The sequence below is a fragment of the Rana temporaria genome, chromosome 3 (genome assembly GCF_905171775.1).
Source record: "Rana temporaria chromosome 3, aRanTem1.1, whole genome shotgun sequence".
In the NCBI taxonomy this organism is placed as follows: domain Eukaryota; kingdom Metazoa; phylum Chordata; class Amphibia; order Anura; family Ranidae; genus Rana; species Rana temporaria.
In genome coordinates, this window is record NC_053491.1 from 451,171,774 (window position 1) to 451,192,738 (window position 20,965).

At 49.2% G+C, this 20,965-nt stretch overlaps 1 protein-coding gene across 3 annotated transcripts in view; it reads left to right on the forward strand.

Annotated features, from left to right (window-relative positions):
* The first annotated feature begins 3,436 nt into the window (after positions 1-3,436).
* The window catches only part of CRB3 (crumbs cell polarity complex component 3), a 64,960-nt gene continuing 47,431 nt past the window's right edge, over positions 3,437-20,965 (forward strand). For 2 of the 3 annotated variants that reach the window (XR_005748090.1, XM_040346647.1), the window contains exons 1-2: positions 3,438-3,650; positions 15,532-15,633. Coding sequence is in view for 2 of the 3 variants with exons in the window: in XM_040346647.1 (XP_040202581.1) it covers positions 15,573-15,633 (61 nt within the window). In the remaining variant the exon portion in view is untranslated. Of the gene's footprint in view, positions 3,651-15,531; positions 15,634-20,965 lie in introns of all 3 variants that reach the window. The other variant, XM_040346648.1, reaches the window with a different exon arrangement.

The following is a 20,965-nucleotide window of genomic DNA, read 5'->3' on the forward strand; positions in this document are numbered from 1 at the left end:
TGCAATACCCCACACTACTATGAATACCCCACACTACTATGAATACCCCACACTACTCTGCAATACCCCGCACTACTCTGCAATACCCCGCACTACTCTGCAATACCCCGCAATACTCTGCAATACCCCGCAATACTCTGCAATACCCCGCAATACTCTGCAATACCCCGCAATACCCTGCAATACCCCGCAATACTCTGCAATACTCTGCAATACCCCGCAATACTCTGCAATACCCCGCAATACCCTGCAATACCCCGCAATACTCTGCAATACTCTGCAATACCCCGCAATACTCTGCAATACCCCACAATACCCTGCAATACCCCGCAATACTCTGCAATACCCCGCAATACTCTGCAATACTCTGCAATACCCCACACTACTATGAATACCCCACACTACTATGAATACCCCACACTACTCTGCAATACCCCACACTACTCTGCAATACCCCGCACTACTCTGCAATACCCTGCACTACTCTGCAATACCCCGCAATACTCTGCAATACCCCGCAATACTCTGCAATACCCCGCAATACTCTGCAATACCCCGCAATACCCCGCAATACCCTGCAATACCCCGCAATACCCCGCAATACTCTGCAATACCCCGCAATACTCTGCAATACCCTGCAATACCCCACAATACCCTGCAATACCCCACACTACTCTGCAATACCCCACAATACTCTGCAATACCCAGCAATACTCTGCAATACCCCGCAATACTCTGCAATACCCTGCAATACTCTGCAATACCCTGCAATGCCCCGCAATACTCTGCAATACCCCGCAATACTCTGCAATACACCGCAATACTCTGCAATACCTCGCAATACTCTGCAATACCCCGCAATACTCTGCTTCCCAGCCTAGAAGTGAGATATGGGGTCTTATTGACCCCATATCTCACTGTAAAGAGGTCCTGTCATGCCATATTCCTAATACAAGGGATGTTTACATTCCCTGTAATAGGAATAAAAGTGATCAAAATGTTTTATTTTTTGCGGAAAAACGCGTCAAACTAAAATAAAGTAAAGTAAAGTGAACAATAAAATATATATATTTTTTAAAGCGCCCCTGTCCCTGTGTGCTCGCATGCAGAAGCGAACGCACGCGTAAGTCCCACCCACATATGAAAACGATGTTCAAGTCACACATGTGAGGTATCGCTGCAAACGTTAGAGCGAGAGCAATCATCTTGGCCCTAGACCTCCTCTGTAACTAAAAACATATAACCAGTAAAAATATTTAAAACGTCGCCTATGGGGATTTTTAAGTAGCGAAGTTTGGCGCCATTCCACGAGCGTGTGCAATTTTGAAGGGTGACATGTTGGGTATCTATTTACTCGGCGTAACTTCATCTTTCACATTATGCAAAAGAATGAAGAAAAAATACTAAATTTGCTAAATTTTATAACAGAAACAAAGAAAATTCTTTTTTTTTTTTACAGAATTTTCAGTATTTTTTCTCTTATAGTGCAAAAAATAAATACCACCAAAAGAAAGCTCGATTTGTGTGAAAAAAAAGGAGGAAAATTTCATTTGGGTACAGTGTTGTATGACTGAGTAATTGTCATTCAAATTGTGAGAGCACCGAAAGCTGAAAATTGGTCTGGTTATTAAGTGGGTTTACGTGCCTGGTGGTCAAGTACTTAAGTGACTTTGAATGTGACATGGTTGTTGGTGCCAAATGGGCCGGTCTGAGTATTTCAAAAACTGCTGATCTAGTGGAATTTTCACACACAACCATCTCTCGGGGTTTACAGGAAAAAGTCTGTAAAAGAGAAAATATCCAGTGAGCGGGAGTTGTGTGAAGGAAAATGCCTTGTTGATGTCAGAGGAGAATGGGCAGACTGGTTTCAGGTGATAGAAAGGCAGCAGGAACTCAAATAACCGCTCGTTTCAACCAAGGTATGCAGAATACCATCTCTGAACGCACAACGCATTAAACCTTGAAGCAGATGGGCTACTGCACCAGAAGACCACACCGGGTGCCACTCCTGTCAGCTAAGAACAGGAAACTGAGGCTACATTTTTTTTTTTATTCTGCACTGACTTTCTTTAACCACTTGCTTACTGGGCACATATACCCCCTTCCTGCCCAGGCGAAATTTCAGCTTTCGCCACTGTCACGCTTTGAATGACAATTGCGCGGTCGTGCGACGTGGCTCCCAAACAAAATTGATGTCCTTTTTCCCCCACAAATAGAGCTTTCTTTTGGTGGTATTTGATCACCTCTGCGTTTTTTTTTTTTGCGCTATAAACAAAAAAAATATAAAACTATATAAAAAAAAAAAATGTCCTCAGTTTAGGCCGATACGTATTCTTCTACATTCTTTTGGTAGAAAAAAAAAATCGCAATAAGCGCATTGTGATTGGTTTGTGCAAAAGTTATAGCATCTACAAAATAGGGGATAGAATTATGACATTTTTTTTTACTCTTTTATTTTTTTTTTAACTAGTAATGGCGGTTATCTGCGATTTTTGTCAGGACTGCGATATTGCGGCGATCACATCGGACACTTTTGACACATTTTTGGGACCATTCACATTTATACAGCGATTAGTGCTAAAAATATGCACTGATTACTGTATAAATGTAACTGGCAGGGAAGGGGTTAACACTAGGGGGCGAGGAAGGGGTTAAATGTGTACCCTGGGAGTGATTCTTACTGTGGGGGGAGGGGACGGACTGGGGGAGGTGACCGATCGGTGTCCCTATGTACAAGGGACACACCATCGGTCTCCTCTCCCTGACAGGACGTGGAGCTCTGTGTTTGCAAAGCTGTGTAACGGCCATTCGTGGGTACCCGGCAGACATTGCGGCCGCCAGGCACGCGCACTGGCATCACAGTGGCCAGAGAAGCCAAAGCCGTAAAAAGACGGCCTTGCGGACCTTGTGGCCGTCATTTGACAATGGCCCGGGCTCCAAGATGTTAAAATTGCCCCAGCCCCTGTTCAGATCCAATCCCAGGACAAAACTGGTCCGGGGACAGTGTCTTCAATCCGGGGACTGTCCCCGGAAATGTCTGGTCACCCTACTAAAAGGGGAAAATTGGCCTGGGCAGGAAGGGGGTAAAAGTGTCCGGTATTGAAGTGGTTAAAAATAATAAACATATATACATACAGTATATGGCATTGCTTGCTGGTAATATGACCTCACCCCCCGGCCCCTCCCCCCTGTCACCTATCAGATACACAGGCTGCAGAGGTGACAGGAAACCATCTTTCCGTACAGGTGTGAGGCTCTTGTTTTCCGTACAGGTGTGCTCCCGGAAGTGACCTTCATTCCGTACAGGTGTGCTCCCGGAAGTGACCTTCATTCCGTACAGGTGTGCTCCCGGAAGTAAAGTCCTCTTCGTACAGGTGTGTGCTCCCGGAAGTAACGTTCATTCCGTACAGGTGTGCTCCCGGAAGTAACATTCATTCCGTACAGGTGTGCTCCCGGAAGTGCCTGTCTGTCCTCCTCAGGTGGCTACGGATGTGACGGCGGGTGTCTCCAGGGAGTTACCGGAAGCTGGTTACAGGTGTGAGGGCGTCACATGAATAGCCGTGTGGGCGGAGCCGGAGAGTTTCGGGCAGGTGAGAAGCCGTCTGGAATCGATAGATTGATGGGCTGCAGCCGGAGGTGATCTGTGACAGGTGAGAGGGGGGAGGGGAGGCACTACATGACCCAGCCAGGCACTGAGTGTCCGGATCCATGTCATCCTTACACAGAGAGGTGTCATCTGTCATAGGATCTTCCCATCTCACCTATGATGATCTCTATGCCTCTCTGTGTATGAGGAGGAGGACAGGGATTGGGGGGATCACACCTGGGATTGGTGTCACTGATCTGATTGGATGAACATTTCATGTGTTCCATGGTTCAGCGTCTCCCTCAGAAAATCGCTGTGTTGAGACGCGTCCAGCAGATGGTTCTTTCCACATCCATGAGAACGCCACTCTATAGAGATGAGTGATCTGTACACACCACCCTGTCTACATGGAAAGATCAGGAAACCGCACATAAACACTGCGCTTCCCATGTGTATGGGAGGATCTTCTATCTCTCATGCAGGAAATGGTCGTCTATTGATGTGAATGAGCCCTAAAGCAGATCTGATGAGACATCTGTGTTCTTCCATACTACAAAAGGGCGGGGCTTCCTGAACTTCTCCAGGGGGGAGGGGCCATGACACCTGGGCTCACAAGAAGTGGAAAGAATAGTGACAGCTGGGCTCACAGGAAGTGGAAAGGATAGTGACACCTGGGCTCGCAGGAAGTGTAAAGAATAGTGACACCTGAGCTCGCAGGAAGTGGAAAGAATAGTGACACCTGGGCTCACAGGAAGTGGAAAGAATAGTGACACCTGGGCTCACAGGAAGTGTAAGGAATAGTGACACCTGAGCTCGCAGGACGTGGAAAGAATAGTGACACCTGGGCTCACAAGAAGTGGAAAGAATAGTGACACCTGAGCTCGCAGGAAGTGGAAAGAATAGTGACACCTGAGCTCGCAGGAAGTGGAAAGAATAGTGACACCTGGGCTCACAGGAAGTGGAAAGAATAGTGACACCTGGGCTCACAGGAAGTGGAAAGAATAGTGACACCTGAGCCCGCAGGAAGTGGAAAGAATAGTGACACCCTGAGCTCACAAGAAGTGGAAAGAATAGTGACACCTGAGCCCGCAGGAAGTGGAAAGAATAGTGACACCTGAGCCCGCAGGAAGTGGAAAGAATAGTGACACCTGGGCTCACAGGAAGTGGAAAGAATAGTGACACCTGAGCTCGCAGGAAGTGGAAAGGATAGTGACACCTGGGCTCGCAGGAAGTGGAAAGGATAGTGACACCTGGGCTCGCAGGAAGTGGAAAGGATAGTGACACCTGGGCTCGCAGGAAGTGGAAAGGATAGTGACACCTGGGCTCGCAGGAAGTGTAAAGAATAGTGACACCTGAGCCCGCAGGAAGTGGAAAGAATAGTGACACCTGGGCTCGCAGGAAGTGGAAAGGATAGTGACACCTGGGCTCGCAGGAAGTGTAAAGAATAGTGACACCTGAGCTCGCAGGAAGTGGAAAGAATAGTGACACCTGGGCTCGCAGGAAGTGGAAAGAATAGTGACACCTGGGCTCGCAGGAAGTGGAAAGAATAGTGACACCTGAGCTCGCAGGAAGTGGAAAGAATAGTGACACCTGAGCTCGCAGGAAGTGGAAAGAATAGTGACACCTGAGCTCGCAGGAAGTGGAAAGGATAGTGACACCTGGGCTCGCAGGAAGTGTAAAGAATAGTGACACCTGAGCTCGCAGGAAGTGGAAAGAATAGTGACACCTGGGCTCGCAGGAAGTGGAAAGAATAGTGACACCTGGGCTCGCAGGAAGTGGAAAGAATAGTGACACCTGAGCTCGCAGGAAGTGGAAAGAATAGTGACACCTGGGCTCGCAGGAAGTGTAAAGGATAGTGACACCTGGGCTCGCAGGAAGTGTAAAGAATAGTGACACCTGGGCTCGCAGGAAGTGTAAAGAATAGTGACACCTGGGCTCGCAGGAAGTGTAAAGAATAGTGACACCTGGGCTCGCAGGAAGTGGAAAGAATAGTGACACCTGGGCTCGCAGGAAGTGGAAAGAATAGTGACACCTGGGCTCGCAGGAAGTGGAAAGAATAGTGACACCTGAGCTCGCAGGAAGTGGAAAGAATAGTGACACCTGAGCCCGCAGCAAGTGGAAAGAATAGTGACACCTGGGCTCGCAGGAAGTGGAAAGAATAGTGACACCTGGGCTCGCAGGAAGTGGAAAGAATAGTGACACCTGGGCTCGCAGGAAGTGGAAAGGATAGTGACACCTGGGCTCGCAGGAAGTGGAAAGGATAGTGACACCTGGGCTCGCAGGAAGTGGAAAGAATAGTGACACCTGAGCTTGCAGGAAGTGAAAAGAATAGTGACACCTGGGGCTCGCAGGAAGTGGAAAGTTAAGGGGGGTGATTCATCAGATTAGGTGTCTATGACAACAATATCCACCAATCCTCACCTCCCTGTACTGTGGTATTCACCAATCCTCACCTCCCAGTTCTGGGATATCCCATCAATCCTCACCTCCCTGTACTGGGATATCCCATCAATCCTCGCCTCCCTGTACTGGGATATCCCATCAATCCTCACCTCCCTGTACTGGGGTATCCCATCAATCCTCACCTCCCTGTACTGGGATATCCCATCAATCCTCACCTCCCAGTTCTGGGATATCCCATCAATCCTCACCTCCCAGTTCTGGGATATCCCATCAATCCTCACCTCCCAGTTCTGGGATATCCCATCAATCCTCACCTCCCAGTACAGGGAGGTATCCCATCAATCCTCGCCTCCCAGTACAGGGAGGTATCCCATCAATCCTCGCCTCCCTGTACTGGGATATCCCATCGATCCTCGCCTCCCTGTACTGGGATATCCCATCGATCCTCGCCTCCCTGTACTGGGATATCCCATCGATCCTCGCCTCCCTGTACTGGGATATCCCATTAATCCTCACCTCCCTGTACTGGGGTATCCCATCGATCCTCGCCTCCCTGTACTGGGATATCCCATCAATCCTCGCCTCCCTGTACTGGGATATCCCATCGATCCTCACCTCCCTGTACTGGGGTATCCCATCGATCCTCTCCTCCCTGTACTGGGATATCCCATCGATCCTCGCCTCCCTGTACTGGGATATCCCATCGATCCTCGCCTCCCTGTACTGGGATATCCCATCGATCCTCGCCTCCCTGTACTGGGATATCCCATCGATCCTCGCCTCCCTGTACTGGGATATCCCATCGATCCTCGCCTCCCTGTACTGGGATATCCCATCGATCCTCGCCTCCCTGTACTGGGATATCCCATCGATCCTCGCCTCCCTGTACTGGGATATCCCATCGATCCTCGCCTCCCTGTACTGGGATATCCCATCGATCCTCGCCTCCCTGTACTGGGATATCCCATCGATCCTCGCCTCCCTGTACTGGGATATCCCATCGATCCTCGCCTCCCTGTACTGGGATATCCCATCGATCCTCGCCTCCCTGTACTGGGATATCCCATCGATCCTCACCTCCCTGTACTGGGATATCCCATCAATCCTCGCCTCCCTGTACTGGGGTATCCCATCAATCCTCGCCTCCCTGTACTGGGATATCCCATCAATCCTCGCCTCCCTGTACTGGGATATCCCATCAATCCTCGCCTCCCTGTACTGGGATATCCCATCAATCCTCGCCTCCCTGTACTGGGATATCCCATCAATCCTCACCTCCCTCTGAGATAATAGGAGTAATTAGCAGCCATGTAGAGGATGTTGAAGAGATCTGCTTACCTGGCTGTCAGGTGTGTTCCTTCCCACCCTCCTGGCTTCCCATCTGTTGTGTGCTCAGCCGACACGGATGGCAGGTTTCCCATACAGAGAAGTGTTGGGGCTTCAGCTTCTACAGATCTTCTGGGAATAGAAAATGCAGAGCGACAGCCGGAGCAGAAGGAATATACAGGAGCAGGAAGCTGGCAGGACACGTCGGGAGCTCTAGTCACTTTAGGTCTGGGGGGGGGTTTCAGAGACCAAGCTCTCCGCAGGTGCATGGAGGAATGCAGGATCTGGCGGAGGAGTTTTGTCCTCCCTGCTGCTGAGACGGGGGGGGGGGGCAGAACCAAAGCTCTCTGCTGCTGCATGGGGGAGCGCGAGATCTGGTGGAGGAGTTCTGTCCTCCTTAGTTCTGCTGAGATGAGGGGGGTGCCACAGCTCCAGGAGCGGTGCGAGGGCCACATGAAGTGTCCTGGGGTGCCGGATTCGGCCCGGGGGCCTTGTGTTTGACAGGAGGTCTAGAGGGATTGGGGCTCTTCAAGTCTAAATCTGGCCTTATAACAGTATAATTATAAAAACTTCCAGAATTGGGCTTTGTTTAGCCATTTAATAAGAAGAAAAATCTAGAAGAATAAATAAATGAAAGGACAGTTACAAGACATGACTACCAGAAATGTAGCGCTATATAATGTGTGTCGGTCTCCAGGCTCGGAGCGCACAGATCGGCTCAGAACGCTATATAATGTGTGTCGGTCTCCAGGCTCGGAGCGCACAGATCCGCTCAGAACGCTATATAATGTGTGTCAGTCTCCAGGCTCGGAGCGCACAGATCCGCTCAGAACACTATATAATGTGTCGTTCTCCAGGCTCGGAGCGCACAGATCCGCTCACAATGCTATATAATGTCTGTCGGTCTCCATGCTCGGAGCGCACAGATCCGCTCACAGCGCAATATAATGTGTCGGTCTCCAGGCTCAGAGCGCACAGATCCGCTCAGAACCCTATATAATGTCTGTCGGTCTCCAGGCTCGGAGCGCACAGATCCGCTCAGAACACTATATAATGTGTCGTTCTCCAGGCTCGGAGCGCACAGATCCGCTCACAGCGCAATATAATGTGTCGGTCTCCAGGCTCAGAGCGCACAGATCCGCTCAGAACCCTATATAATGTCTGTCGGTCTCCAGGCTCGGAGCGCACAGATCCGCTCAGAACCCTATATAATGTCTGTCGGTCTCCAGGCTCGGAGCGCACAGATCCGCTCACAGCGCAATATAATGTGTCGGTCTCCAGGCTCAGAGCGCACAGATCCGCTCAGAACCCTATATAATGTCTGTCGGTCTCCAGGCTCGGAGCGCACAGATCCGCTCACAGCACTATATAATGTGTCGGTCTCCAGGCTCGGAGCGCACAGATCCGCTCACAGCGCAATATAATGTGTCGGTCTCCAGGCTCAGAGCGCACAGATCCGCTCACAGCGCTATATAATGTGTCGGTCTCCAGGCTCGGAGCGCACAGATCCGCTCACAGCGCTATATAATGTGTCGGTCTCCAGGCTCAGAGCGCACAGATCCGCTCACAGCGCAATATAATGTGTCGGTCTCCAGGCTCGGAGCGCACAGATCCGCTCAGAACGCTATATAATGTGTGTCGGTCTCCAGGCTCGGAGCTCACAGATCCGCTCACAACGCTATATAATGTGTGTCGATCTCCAGGCTCGGAGCGCACAGATCGGCTCACAACGCTATATAATGTGTCGGTCTCCAGGCTCGGAGCGCACAGATCCGCTCACAACGCTATATAATGTGTGTCGGTCTCCAGGCTCGGAGCGCACAGATCGGCTCAGAACGCTATATAATGTGTGTCGGTCTCCAGGCTCGGAGCGCACAGATCGGCTCAGAACGCTATATAATGTGTGTCGGTCTCCAGGCTCGCAGCGCACAGATCCGCTCAGAACACTATATAATGTGTCGTTCTCCAGGTTCGGAGCGCACAGATCGGCTCAGAACGCTATATAATGTGTGTCGGTCTCCAGGCTCGGAGCGCACAGATCAGCTCACAACGCTATATAATGTGTGTCGGTCTCCAGGCTCGGAGCGCACAGATCGGCTCAGAACGCTATATAATGTGTGTCGGTCTCCAGGCTCGGAGCGCACAGATCCGCTCACAACGCTATATAATGTGTGTCGGTCTCCAGGCTCGGAGCGCACAGATCCACTCACAACGCTATATAATGTGCGTCGGTCTCCAGGCTCGGAGCGCACAGATCCGCTCTGTGTGTCGGTCTCCAGGCTCGGAGCGCACAGATCCGCTCACAACGCTATATAATGTGTGTCGGTCTCCAGGTCCGGAGCGCACAGATCCGCTCACAACGCTATATAATGTGTGTCGGTCTCCAGGCTCGGAGCGCACAGATCCGCTCTGTGTGTCGGTCTCCAGGCTCGGAGCGCACAGATCCGCTCACAACGCTATATAATGTGTGTCGGTCTCCAGGCTCGGAGCGCACAGATCCGCTCACAACGCTATATAATGTGTGTCGGTCTCCAGGCTCGGAGCGCACAGATCCGCTCTGTGTGTCGGTCTCCAGGCTCGGAGCGCACAGATCCGCTCACAACGCTATATAATGTGTGTCGGTCTCCAGGTCCGGAGCGCACAGATCCGCTCACAACGCTATATAATGTGTGTCGGTCTCCAGGCTCGGAGCGCACAGATCCGCTCTGTGTGACGGTCTCCAGGCTCGGAGCGCACAGATCCGCTCACAACGCTATATAATGTGTGTCGGTCTCCAGGTCCGGAGCGCACAGATCCACTCACAACGCTATATAATGTGTGTCGGTCTCCAGGCTCGGAGCGCACAGATCGGCTCAGAACGCTATATAATGTGTGTCGGTCTCCAGGCTCGGAGCGCACAGATCCGCTCACAACGCTATATAATGTGTCGGTCTCCAGGCTCGGAGCGCACAGATCCGCTCACAGCGCTATATAATGTGTCGGTCTCCAGGCTCGGAGCGCACAGATCGGCTCACAACGCTATATAATGTGTGGGTCTCCAGGCTCGGAGCGCACAGATCCGCTCACAACGCTATATAATGTGTGTCGGTCTCCAGGCTCGGAGCGCACAGATCAGCTCAGAACGCTATATAATGTGTCGGTCTCCAGGCTCGGAGCGCACAGATCCGCTCACAACGCTATATAATGTGTGTCGGTCTCCAGGCTCGGAGCGCACAGATCAGCTCACAACGCTATATAATGTGTGTCGGTCTCCAGGCTCGGAGCGCACAGATCCACTCTGTGTGTCGGTCTCCAGGCTCGGAGCGCACAGATCCGCTCACAACGCTATATAATGTGTGTCGGTCTCCAGGCTCGGAGCGCACAGATCCGCTCACAACGCTCTTTCCAGGCCTCTTGGAAGTGAAGATTGAGGCAGAGATTGGTGAAAGGTGTATTGTATGGAGAACAATGGTCTATTGTCTGGTTACAGGTCCCCTGTGCTGTCATGATGAGGTAGGGGCCGGAGAAATGTCACATAAGATGGGATTTCCATTCATTGCGGGGACACCAGTCTGTCATTGTCCAGGTCACTTTTATAGTCTGGACATGGTGGGGGAGGGAGAGTCCATGGAAGCGAGCAAACAGCTCTATGCATTCATTAGACTGTCGGCTTGTCAGGTGGACTTGTGGCAAAGCTGCGCGGGGGTTTTAGGTGCCAGTGAAAATGAATGGCATGGTTTGATTGCAGGCAGAATCGCAGTGGGTGTGTCTGAGAATCCCACAAATGTGATTGGAGACCAGCCACTGAACCAGATCAGCTCATCCCTCACAGGTATTACCTTTTGTGACCCTTCCTCCTAGATTGTAACTTCCTCTGATTCCTCCTGTATTGTATTTGTACTGTCTGCTTCCATTCTGCAAAGCGCTGTGCAAACTGTTGGCCATATATACAGTTGTGCTCATAAGTTTACATACCCTGGCAGAATTTATGATTTCTTGGCCATTTTTCAGAGATTATGAATGAGAACACAAAAACATCTTTCACTCGTGGTTAGTGTTGGAATACCGCCCTGCGGCCCAGTCTCAGAAGAGAGGGGATCATGCTCTGCTTCAGTATGTCACAGTACATGTTGGCATTCATGGTCCCCTCAATGATCTGTAGCTCCCCAGTGCCGGTGACTTGTCGGTATGGATCCTGTAAGTACTGCGCAGGCACAATCCTTGCCGACGGAAATCTCTGAACCTCGGCCGGCATCCAGGCTCATTCCTTAACATCCCCGTGGATTGGAGGATGTTAAAAAAAGAGCCAGGAGGCAGAGCGAGCGTAGGGGGCTGACTGGCCACTTTCCTCAAATTCCACGTCGCCCTGGAGGTTCAGTGATTTCCGTCGGCAAGGATTGCGCCTGCGCAGTCCTTACAGGAACCATCTCGATAGCCGGAACCATATCGTCATATCACTGGCAGCACTCGTGCAGCCCCAGACCATGACTCTCCCACCACCATGCTTGACTGTAGGCAAGACACACTTGTCTTTGTACCCCTCACCTGGTTGCTGTCACACACGCTTGTCACCATCTGAACCAAATAAGATTATCTTGATCTCATCAGACCACAGGACATGGTTACAGTAATCCATGTCCTTAGTCTGATTGTCTTAAGCAAACTGTTTGTGGGCTTTCTTGTGCATCATCTTTAGAAGAGCCATGCAGACCAATTTGATGCAGAGTGTGGCGTATAGTCTGAGCACTGACAGGCTGACCCCCCACCCCATTAACCTCTGCAGCAATGCTGGCAGCACTCATACGTCTACTTCCCCCCAAAAAAACTCTGGATATGACGCTGAGCACGTGCACTCAACTTCTTTGATCGACCATGGCGAGGCCTGTTCTGAGTGGAACCTGTCCGGTTAAACCGCTGTACGGTATTGGCCACCGTGCTGCAGCTCAGTCTCAGGGTCTTGACAATCTTCTTATAGCCTAGGCCATCTTTATGTAGAGCAACAATTTTTTTTTCAGATCCTCAGAGAGTTCTTTGCCATGAGGTGTCATGTTGAACTTCCAGTGACCAGTATGAGAGAGTGAGAGCGATAACACCAAATTTAACAAACCTTCTCCCCATTCACACCTGAGACCTTCTAACACTAATGAGTCACATGACACTGGGGAGGGAAAATGCCTAATTGGGCCCAATTTGGACATTTTCACTTGGGGGGTTTACTCACTTTTGTTGCCAGTGGTTTAGACATTAATGGTTATGTGTTGAGTTATTTTGAGGGGACAGCAAATTTACACTGTTATACAAGCTGCACGCTCACTACACAACATTGTAGAAAAGTGTAATTCCTTCAGTGTTGTCACATGAAAAGATATATTAAAATATTTACAAAAATGTGAGGGGGTGTACTCACTTTTGTGAGATACTGTGTATGTGTGTGTGTGTGTGTGTGTGTGTGTATATATATATATATATATATATATATATATATATATATATATATATGTGTACAAGCTATACCTCGACTCACATGTTCTAAAGCATTAGTACTCTGTGATAAGATCATTTACATAAGCTTATCAAACTTCTATGTGCAACAAATAAGTGGAAAAGAATGATAGATTTCCTTTAAACTGGCAGGTTGTGTGCAGAGTTAATGTTTCACCTTCAAAGTGGATCCAAACCCATTGATTTAAAGACTAAGTTCACTTTTAAAAAATAAAATAATACGTGCACATTTATTTTTTCTTTGCAGTTAAAAAAACATGCATTTATTTAAAAAATTTTAGGAGCCTGTGAAGCATTGTATCGGTGATCAGCAGGTCACTGGTGGGTACAATGCCAGGCTCCTGCAGACTATCAATGTAGCTGTTCACTCATACCTCCAGTGTGGGAAGGAAGTTTCTGATGTCCAGGAAGATCGGGGGGAACTACAACGCGCTCACCAGCACCCTCGCAGTTCATTGAGAATTACAAGCCATCAACCGCGGTGGCTTGACGGACTTGTAGTTCATTCAGATAACTCTGTAAAAGATTGATGTGGCTGTGTGGGCCGCTGGCAGCTGCAGATCAGAGGCCAAGATGGCAGCTACCATAATACAAGGGTTTGGTTTGGCTTTAGGTGCCACCTAATGCCACGGAATCCTTGAAAGAAGAATTCCAGGTATAGATATTTTATACATAGATACAGTACATGGGTCTATCTTGGACCTGTGTGACTGGTCTGTCCTTTGTGTTAGACCCTACACAGCCGCGCTGTTTTTGAATTGTGATAGCAGGTGCAGGGAGAGAATCCCCAGTCCGCTGTCACAATAGGTGATCGGAGTGCGGGCAGGTGCTTTAGTAACGTGTTTTTTGTTATTCCCTAAATATGGGTGTAACCTGTTACTAAAGGTGACCTTCTTTAACCACTTCCCGCCCGGCCTATAGCAGAATGACAACCGGGCGGTGGTTCAGTTATTCTGACTGGGCGTCATATGATGTCCAGCAGGATAACATCCGCCGCGCGCCCGTGGGAGCATGCATTGTGGCGTGTCAGTCTGACACAATGCTACACCGATCTCGGTAAAGAGCCTCTGACGGAGGCTTTTTACCATGTGATCAGCCAATCACGTCTGATCACGATGTAAACAGGAAGAGCCGTTGTTCGGCTTTTCCTCACTCGTGTCTGACAGACATGAGTAGAGGAGAGCCGATCAGCTGCTCTCCTGACAGGGAGGGTCTGCGCTGTTTGTTTATGCCCCCCAGGACCACCAGGGATTGCCACCCCAGAGAACTAGGGATATGCCAATCAGTGCCCAGGCAGCTTCCAATCAGTGACCTTCAACAATGCCTGCCAGTGCCACCTATCAGTGCAGCCTTTTCGGTGCCCAGTGTCGCCTATCAGTGCCACCCATAAGTATCCATCGGTGCAGCCTTTTCGGTGCCCAGTGTCGCCTATCAGTGCCACCCATGAGTGCCCATCAGTACTGCATATCAGTGCCCATCGTCGGTGCCACCTCATTGGTGCTGCCTTATCAGTGCCCGCCAGTGAAGGAGGAAACTTACTTATTTACAACATTTTATAACAGAAACAATAGAAAAACATTTATTTTTTTCAAAAAATTTCTGTCTTTTTGTTTTATTTAGCAAAAAATAAAAACCGCAGAGGTGATCGAATACCACCAAAAGAAAGCTCTATTTGTGGGGGGAAAAAAATGATAAATTCTGTTTGCGTGCAGTGTAGCATGACCGCGCAATTGTCATTTAAACAGCGACAGCGCTGAAAATTGGCCTGGGAAGGAAGGGGGTGAAAGTGCCCGGTATTGAAGTGGTTAAAGGTTTCCCAAAATACTTCAGTTCAAGGCAATGCCATGTTTGATAACTGCCACAGTTGCTTGTGCTCTCAACCAACCTGTCAAGCCATCACATGGTTGGTGTCATCACTGATCAGGGGCGGACTGACAACTCGTGGGGCCCTCGGGCAATAGGAGATTATGGGGCCCCCAGGTAATAGGAGATTATGGGGCCCCCGGGCAATAGGAGACTATGGGGCCACGCAGTACTGTATAAACACACACACAGTATACATACACACACTGAAAAGGTACCGGAGAGGCGGGGCAGCTTCAATCTTGGGATTTTTAGACCAAAACGATGTCGGTAAGGGACATTTCAGGGAAAGATGTAAAAAAACACAGATTTTTACATTTCGTTTTACTGAAGCTGGCAACCCTGATGGGGCCCCCTAGTGGCATGGGGCCCTCGGGCAGTGCCTGAGTACCCGAATGGTCAGTCCGCCCCTGTCACTGATCACATGTGCAACACCATGGCAGCTGCAGATCAGAGGCCAAGGTGGCAGCTACCAGAATACAAGGGTTTGGTTCTGCTTTAGGTGCCACCTAATGCCACGGAATCCTTTGAAAGAAGAATTCCAGGTATAGATATTTTATACATAGATACAGTAGTACATTGGTCTATGTTGGACCAGTGTGACTGAGTACATACCATACCTGGTCTGTCCTTTGTGTTAGACCCTAAAGAGCTCATCTACCCTGTGACCATGTAGTGGAATGGGGCATAGAATGCTGAGCCATGTAGTTCTACCAAAGTCTTTGAACCTTGTGATCCAGTCCAGATATACATAAACTGGTGTGGCTGGGTGTGGTGGATGTTGCTGTAACTTCTATTCCTCAGATGAGTGACGGCCAACTATCATTTAGTTCTTATTTGTATCACTGTAATAAAGTCTTCTCCTTTCTCAGCAGCTGTACCCGCCGGCTCAGTTAGAGAACGTCTGCCACCGATGGATCCTTCTATAATTCCACTACTCCTCTCCGCTGTCACCTACCTGTCCCTGGTCATCGGTAAGTAATGCAGAGATTGCAGATCTTTTCCTTCTTTCTCTAACCCGGCCCCAAGCATTGTATTGTTCCTAACATTTCTTATGGGTGTCATTGGACATCCATCTGTGCTGGGCATAACCTTCTCTCTCATGGCCGTCTGTGTGGCTGCAGTTCTGGAACCAGGGAACACTTGTACTTTTTTATTACCGGATCTGGTTCTGGACCAGAAGTGTTTTATAAGGATACGTTATTTAGAGCTCTCCTGCTGATCCTTGTTTTACTGCTTGGGGTATAGAATTCAAATCCACAGGGGTCCGGTCAGTAAAATCTTTCTTCCAGCGGAGGTCCGAGTGTCATATTGGTGCATTGACTCAAATCCTTCACATCACAGGATCCTGTGCACGTCACAGTCCCTCCCTCCTCCCCCACCTTTGGGGCCCTTATGGTAAAATGCAGGGTTCTACTGTGCAGGCACCAGTTCACCAGACCCGGTTCACACTGGGGCGACTCGTCATGCGACGCAGCCGCCTGACAAGTCGCGTCCCATTCTAGTGAATAGAACCATTCTAATAGGAGCGACGCAAGTCGCTCCGACTTAGAAAAAGGTTCTTGTACGACTTCGAGGGCGACTCGGGGCGACTTGCATTGACTTCTATACAGAAGTCATTTTGCAAGTCGCCTTAGTAGCCAGTTTTTTAGGCGGACCTGAACGGGCGCTCCGTGCTGCTCTATGGAGCCGCGGATGTCAGCGGTGACATGCCCGCTGACATCAGACCCACTCCGATCCGATAAAGTGTGACGGAGGAAAAACCTACTTTTCCATCCGTCGATCGGGTGAACACGGACAGACGTTCCGTGTTCATCCGATCCCCCCATAGGGGAGAGCGGAGAAAAGACAGGGCGGTCCTTGCACAGTGTGCGGGAACCGCCCTGTCATCTGCCGACTCAGCGGGGATCAAGCGGAGGTTCACGGGGCGGATCATTACTGATCCGCCCAGTGTGAAAGGACGGCTCTGGACGGGAAGCGCCTGAGGCGATTTAGTTCGCATTTGTTGCGCTATACATGTTACTCACTCAGTGTGAAAGGGGCCTAAGTGTGAGGTCAGGGAACTGGTGTGACGGTGCCCATTTATGTGGGGGGTGGGGGACACTCGGGCAACTATTTACCAAGGCTGCGGTCCGGATAGGACTGTTAATGGGTCAGGATCTGGACCACGGTCCGCCATTTAGTGATGCCTGGGTATAGAACATACATAGAAGATGGGGGTGCATGTATGTCACTAGTAGGGATGGGCTGAACACCCACCTGTTCGGTTTGCAGCACAACTCCCGAACAGGGGGAAAAGTTCTTACCCGAACCCTATTGAAGCCTATGGGAGCTAAACAAGAAAAAACAAAAGTGCCCATTTTAAAGGGCTATATGCAAGTAATTGGCCATAAAATAGATATGAGGCTCTGGGTACTGCCCAGGGTGGACATGTATCAATGCTCAATTGTTTTTTTTTGTTTTTGTTCTCAGGAGCAGTGATTTTAATGATGCTTAAAGTGCAACAATAAAAAGTGAAAAATTCCCTTTAAATATAGTGCCTGGGGGTCCCTGAAGTCTGCCTGTAAAGTGGCGCATCTGTACAGTGTATACTGTATTACATGCTGCAGCAAAAATGATATTCCTAAAGAAAAAGAACTAGTCAAATCACATTTACATTGACCATAGTGGATCCTTATCCAAGCATGCAGCCTTGCAGGTCAGGAAAGGGGGGGACAAGCGAGTGCCACCCCCCGTTCCAAACAATACCAGGCCACATGCCATAAACATAGGGCAGGGTTTCCTCATTCACTTAAAGAATGTCAAAGTAATAAAAACACAGAGACAGTTTTTGATAAATCCTTTATCAAAAAATAAAACGGTGTCCCCTGATGTAAATTCATCGTCCGTTACGCCGCCCGCCAAACTCGAAAAAGGTTGACCAGCCGTAAGGACACGTGTTGGAAGCCAATAGCGGCTGTAGCTCCTCAAAAGAAGGAAGATGGGAGTTGCCGCCCCCCGGACATGCGGGTATTACAGGTACAGGAATCGGAGGTGACTGGGATGACTCGGTCTTGTCTCTCCTCTTGGTGGTTTCTGTATAATGGAAGGTTTGAAGAGTAATTTGGTACATGAGTCATTTCAGGGGAGGAGGACTGTAACCCTTTCCCTGCCTCTGTGTGTAGGAGTTGTAATAAAATCACAGATGTGTAATCTCCAAATGTGGCTGTTTCATATATTTGGCTTCATCGAATCGTGACGGTCTCTAGATTTTATTGTGCTTTTAAAGTGAACCTGACCTGCCCTAAAAAGTTTCTATCAGTGAAACAGTGCTGAAGTGCTGCAACCTGTGATGTCCTTCATATTGTTCTCTATGGAGCCCCTTAACCACTTCAATACCGGGCCTGTTCTGGCACTTCTCTCCTTCATGTACAAATCATTATTCTTTTGCTAGAAAATTACGCAGAACCCCCAAACATTATATATGTTTTTTTAGAAGACACCCTAGGGAATAAAATGCCGGTCATTTGCAACGTTTTATCTTGCACGGTATTTGCGCAATAATTTTTCAAACGCCTTTTTTTTGGAAAAAAATGGTTTCATGAATTAAAAAATAACAAAACAGTAAAGTTAGCCCAATTTTTTTGTAAAATATGAAAGATTATGTTACACCGAGTAAATAGATACCCAACATGTCACGTTTTAAAATTGCGCACACTCATGGAATGGCGCCAAACTTCGGTACTTAAAAATCTCCATAGGCGGCGCTATGAATTTTTTTGCAGGTTACCAGTTTAGATTTACAGAGGAGGTCTAGTGCTAGAATTGTTGCTGGCACTCTAACGCAGTGTTTCTCAACTCCAGTCCTCGAGGCGCCCCAACAGGTCATGTTTTCAGGATTTCCCTTAGATGAAACAGCTGTGGTAATTGCAAGGCAGTGAAACTGATCAAATCACCTGTGCAAAATAATGGAAAGCCTGAAAACATGACCTGTTGGGGCGCCTCGAGGACTGGAGTTGAGAAACCCTGCTCTAACGCACACGGCGATACCTCACATGTGTGGTTTGAACAGTGTTTACATATGTGGATGGGCAGAGCTTTTTTTCTCAGAAAATAGGTGCAGGAACTCAACCACGACCCGTTCAGATTTCACAAACAGTAGAAGGGTCTTAAAGGGGCATTAAATACCAGAATTGCATTACATACAGAGTGCAGAGTTCAGGGGGTTACAAAGCTGTCACTTGTAAACACAGAAACCAGACTTCTGTGTTTACAAGTGATTGTGGTGAGCAGGCACCAAAGGGTCTGAGCCAGAGGTGGTGGAACTGAGTTCTCCCAAGTTCCCCCTGAAAAAAAGCCCTGTGGGCGGGACTTATGTGTGCATTTGCTTCTGCGCGCAAGCTACCGGGGACAGGGGCATTTACATTTTTTTTTTCATTATTATTTTTATTTTACTATTTTTTTTATTTTTTTTTAACACTTTTATTCCTATTACAAGGAATGTAAACATCCCATGTAATAGGAAATGTGTGTGACAGGTCCTCTTCATGGAGAGAGGTGGGGTCAATAAGACCCCGCATCTCTCCTCCAGGCTGGAAAGCATGAGATCGTGAAAAAATTTCACAGATCTCATGATTAGTATTGCTTACTAGCCGCAATCGCGGCTTTGTTTACTTCCGGGTACCCGGGCGTGATGTCATCACATCGTGCCTGGGCCTCCGACGGTCATAGAGATGACTGGCTGGGTATTGAAGTGGTTAATGCACACTGTGAGCTTTAGAAGTTACAGCACCTCAGATAGAGCCCACCTCATTTCCTTGCTGAAGGATAACCAGCATCATCTAGGCTCAGTGTCACACGTGGGTGTTACATAGGATGGTCTGCATGCAGATACACAGCCTGCCTAGGAATGCCAACTCCTCCATAATGACATCCACCTATCAAATGGGCAATGTTATGTCCCTTTCATCCATTGGATTTTAGTTATTTCAATCATGGAGGCTGAGCACTACAGGTCACCTAGAGCAGCCTGCTTAGAAAGGTTCACTCCTCCCAGACCGTCGCGGCACTTGCTATTTGCATAAATCCTCCCAAGGTCCAGCCTACCGCCTGTATCGGGTCTGAGGGCTCTTGAGAAAAGTACTGAGGCAGGGTGCTGTGAGGTTTTCAGGAAGTTTTGTACAACAGCAGTCGCCAACCACTGATGGTGCACAAGATAGTTTTTGTGTTCCCCAGGGGTTCTGACGAAAATCCAAATTGTGGCGGCTGTAATACCGCCATAGGTGTGCGCAGTCTAATGCATTAGGGTGTGCACCACAAAGCTCAAACACACACAACTTATCACTCATGATGTTCATTCAGCAAGGGGATGGAATGGTCAATTACATAATTACATATTTACCGGCCCCTTCCTCCACTCATCCTAAAACATCCTTGCAGCAACAGCTGGTGGAAGAGGAGGGAAGCCGGTAGCACTGCAGGGGGAGGGAGGAAGCCAGGGAAGTAGAGGAAATATGTGCTGTAAAGGGTGATTAGGGTGTGCCTGGGCACATCTGGCACACCCCGTGCGCACACCTATGAATACTGCTCAATATGTTTTCCAGTGTTTTCGATGTGCACTGATATGCGATGCCTCCTCTGTAGTTCCTGTAAACTCAGAGGGAGGCACTGGTAGTAGTACAGAGAGCAGGAGGTGGAGAAGAAGGGGACTTTCAATGGCAGCGCTGATCAGATTGTGGAAGGGAGCTCTGAGCTCAAGCACTTGGCTAGATAAGGAGGTGAGGGGGGGGGGGAAGAGCCAGAGCATTGTGTGTGTATATAAGGCAGCAGTTTGATCCATGAGGAGGGGGGGCAAAGAGCCAGAGCATTGTGTGTGTGTGTATAAGGCAGCAGTGTGATCCAGGAGGAGGGGGCAGAGAGCCGGTGTGTGTATGTATATAAGGCAGTAGTGTGGTCCAGGGGAAGGGAGGCAGAGAGCCGGAGCATTGTGTGTACGAGGCAGCAGTGTGATCCAGGAGGAGGGGGGGCAAAGAGCCGGAGCATTGTGTGTGTATAAGGCAGCAGTTTGATCCAGGAAGAGGGGGGGCAAAGAGCCGGAGCATTGTGTGTATGTAAAGCAGCAGTGTGATCCAGGGGGAGGGGGGCAGAGAGCCAGAGCATTGTGTGTGTATAAGGCAGCAGTGTGATCCAGGGGAAGGGGGGCCGAGAGCCGGAGTGTGTATATAAGGCAGCAGTGTGATCCAGTCGAAGGGAAGCAGAGAGCCGGAGCATTGTGTGTGTGTGTATAAAGCAGCAGTTTGATTCAGGAGGAGGGGGGCAGAGAGACGG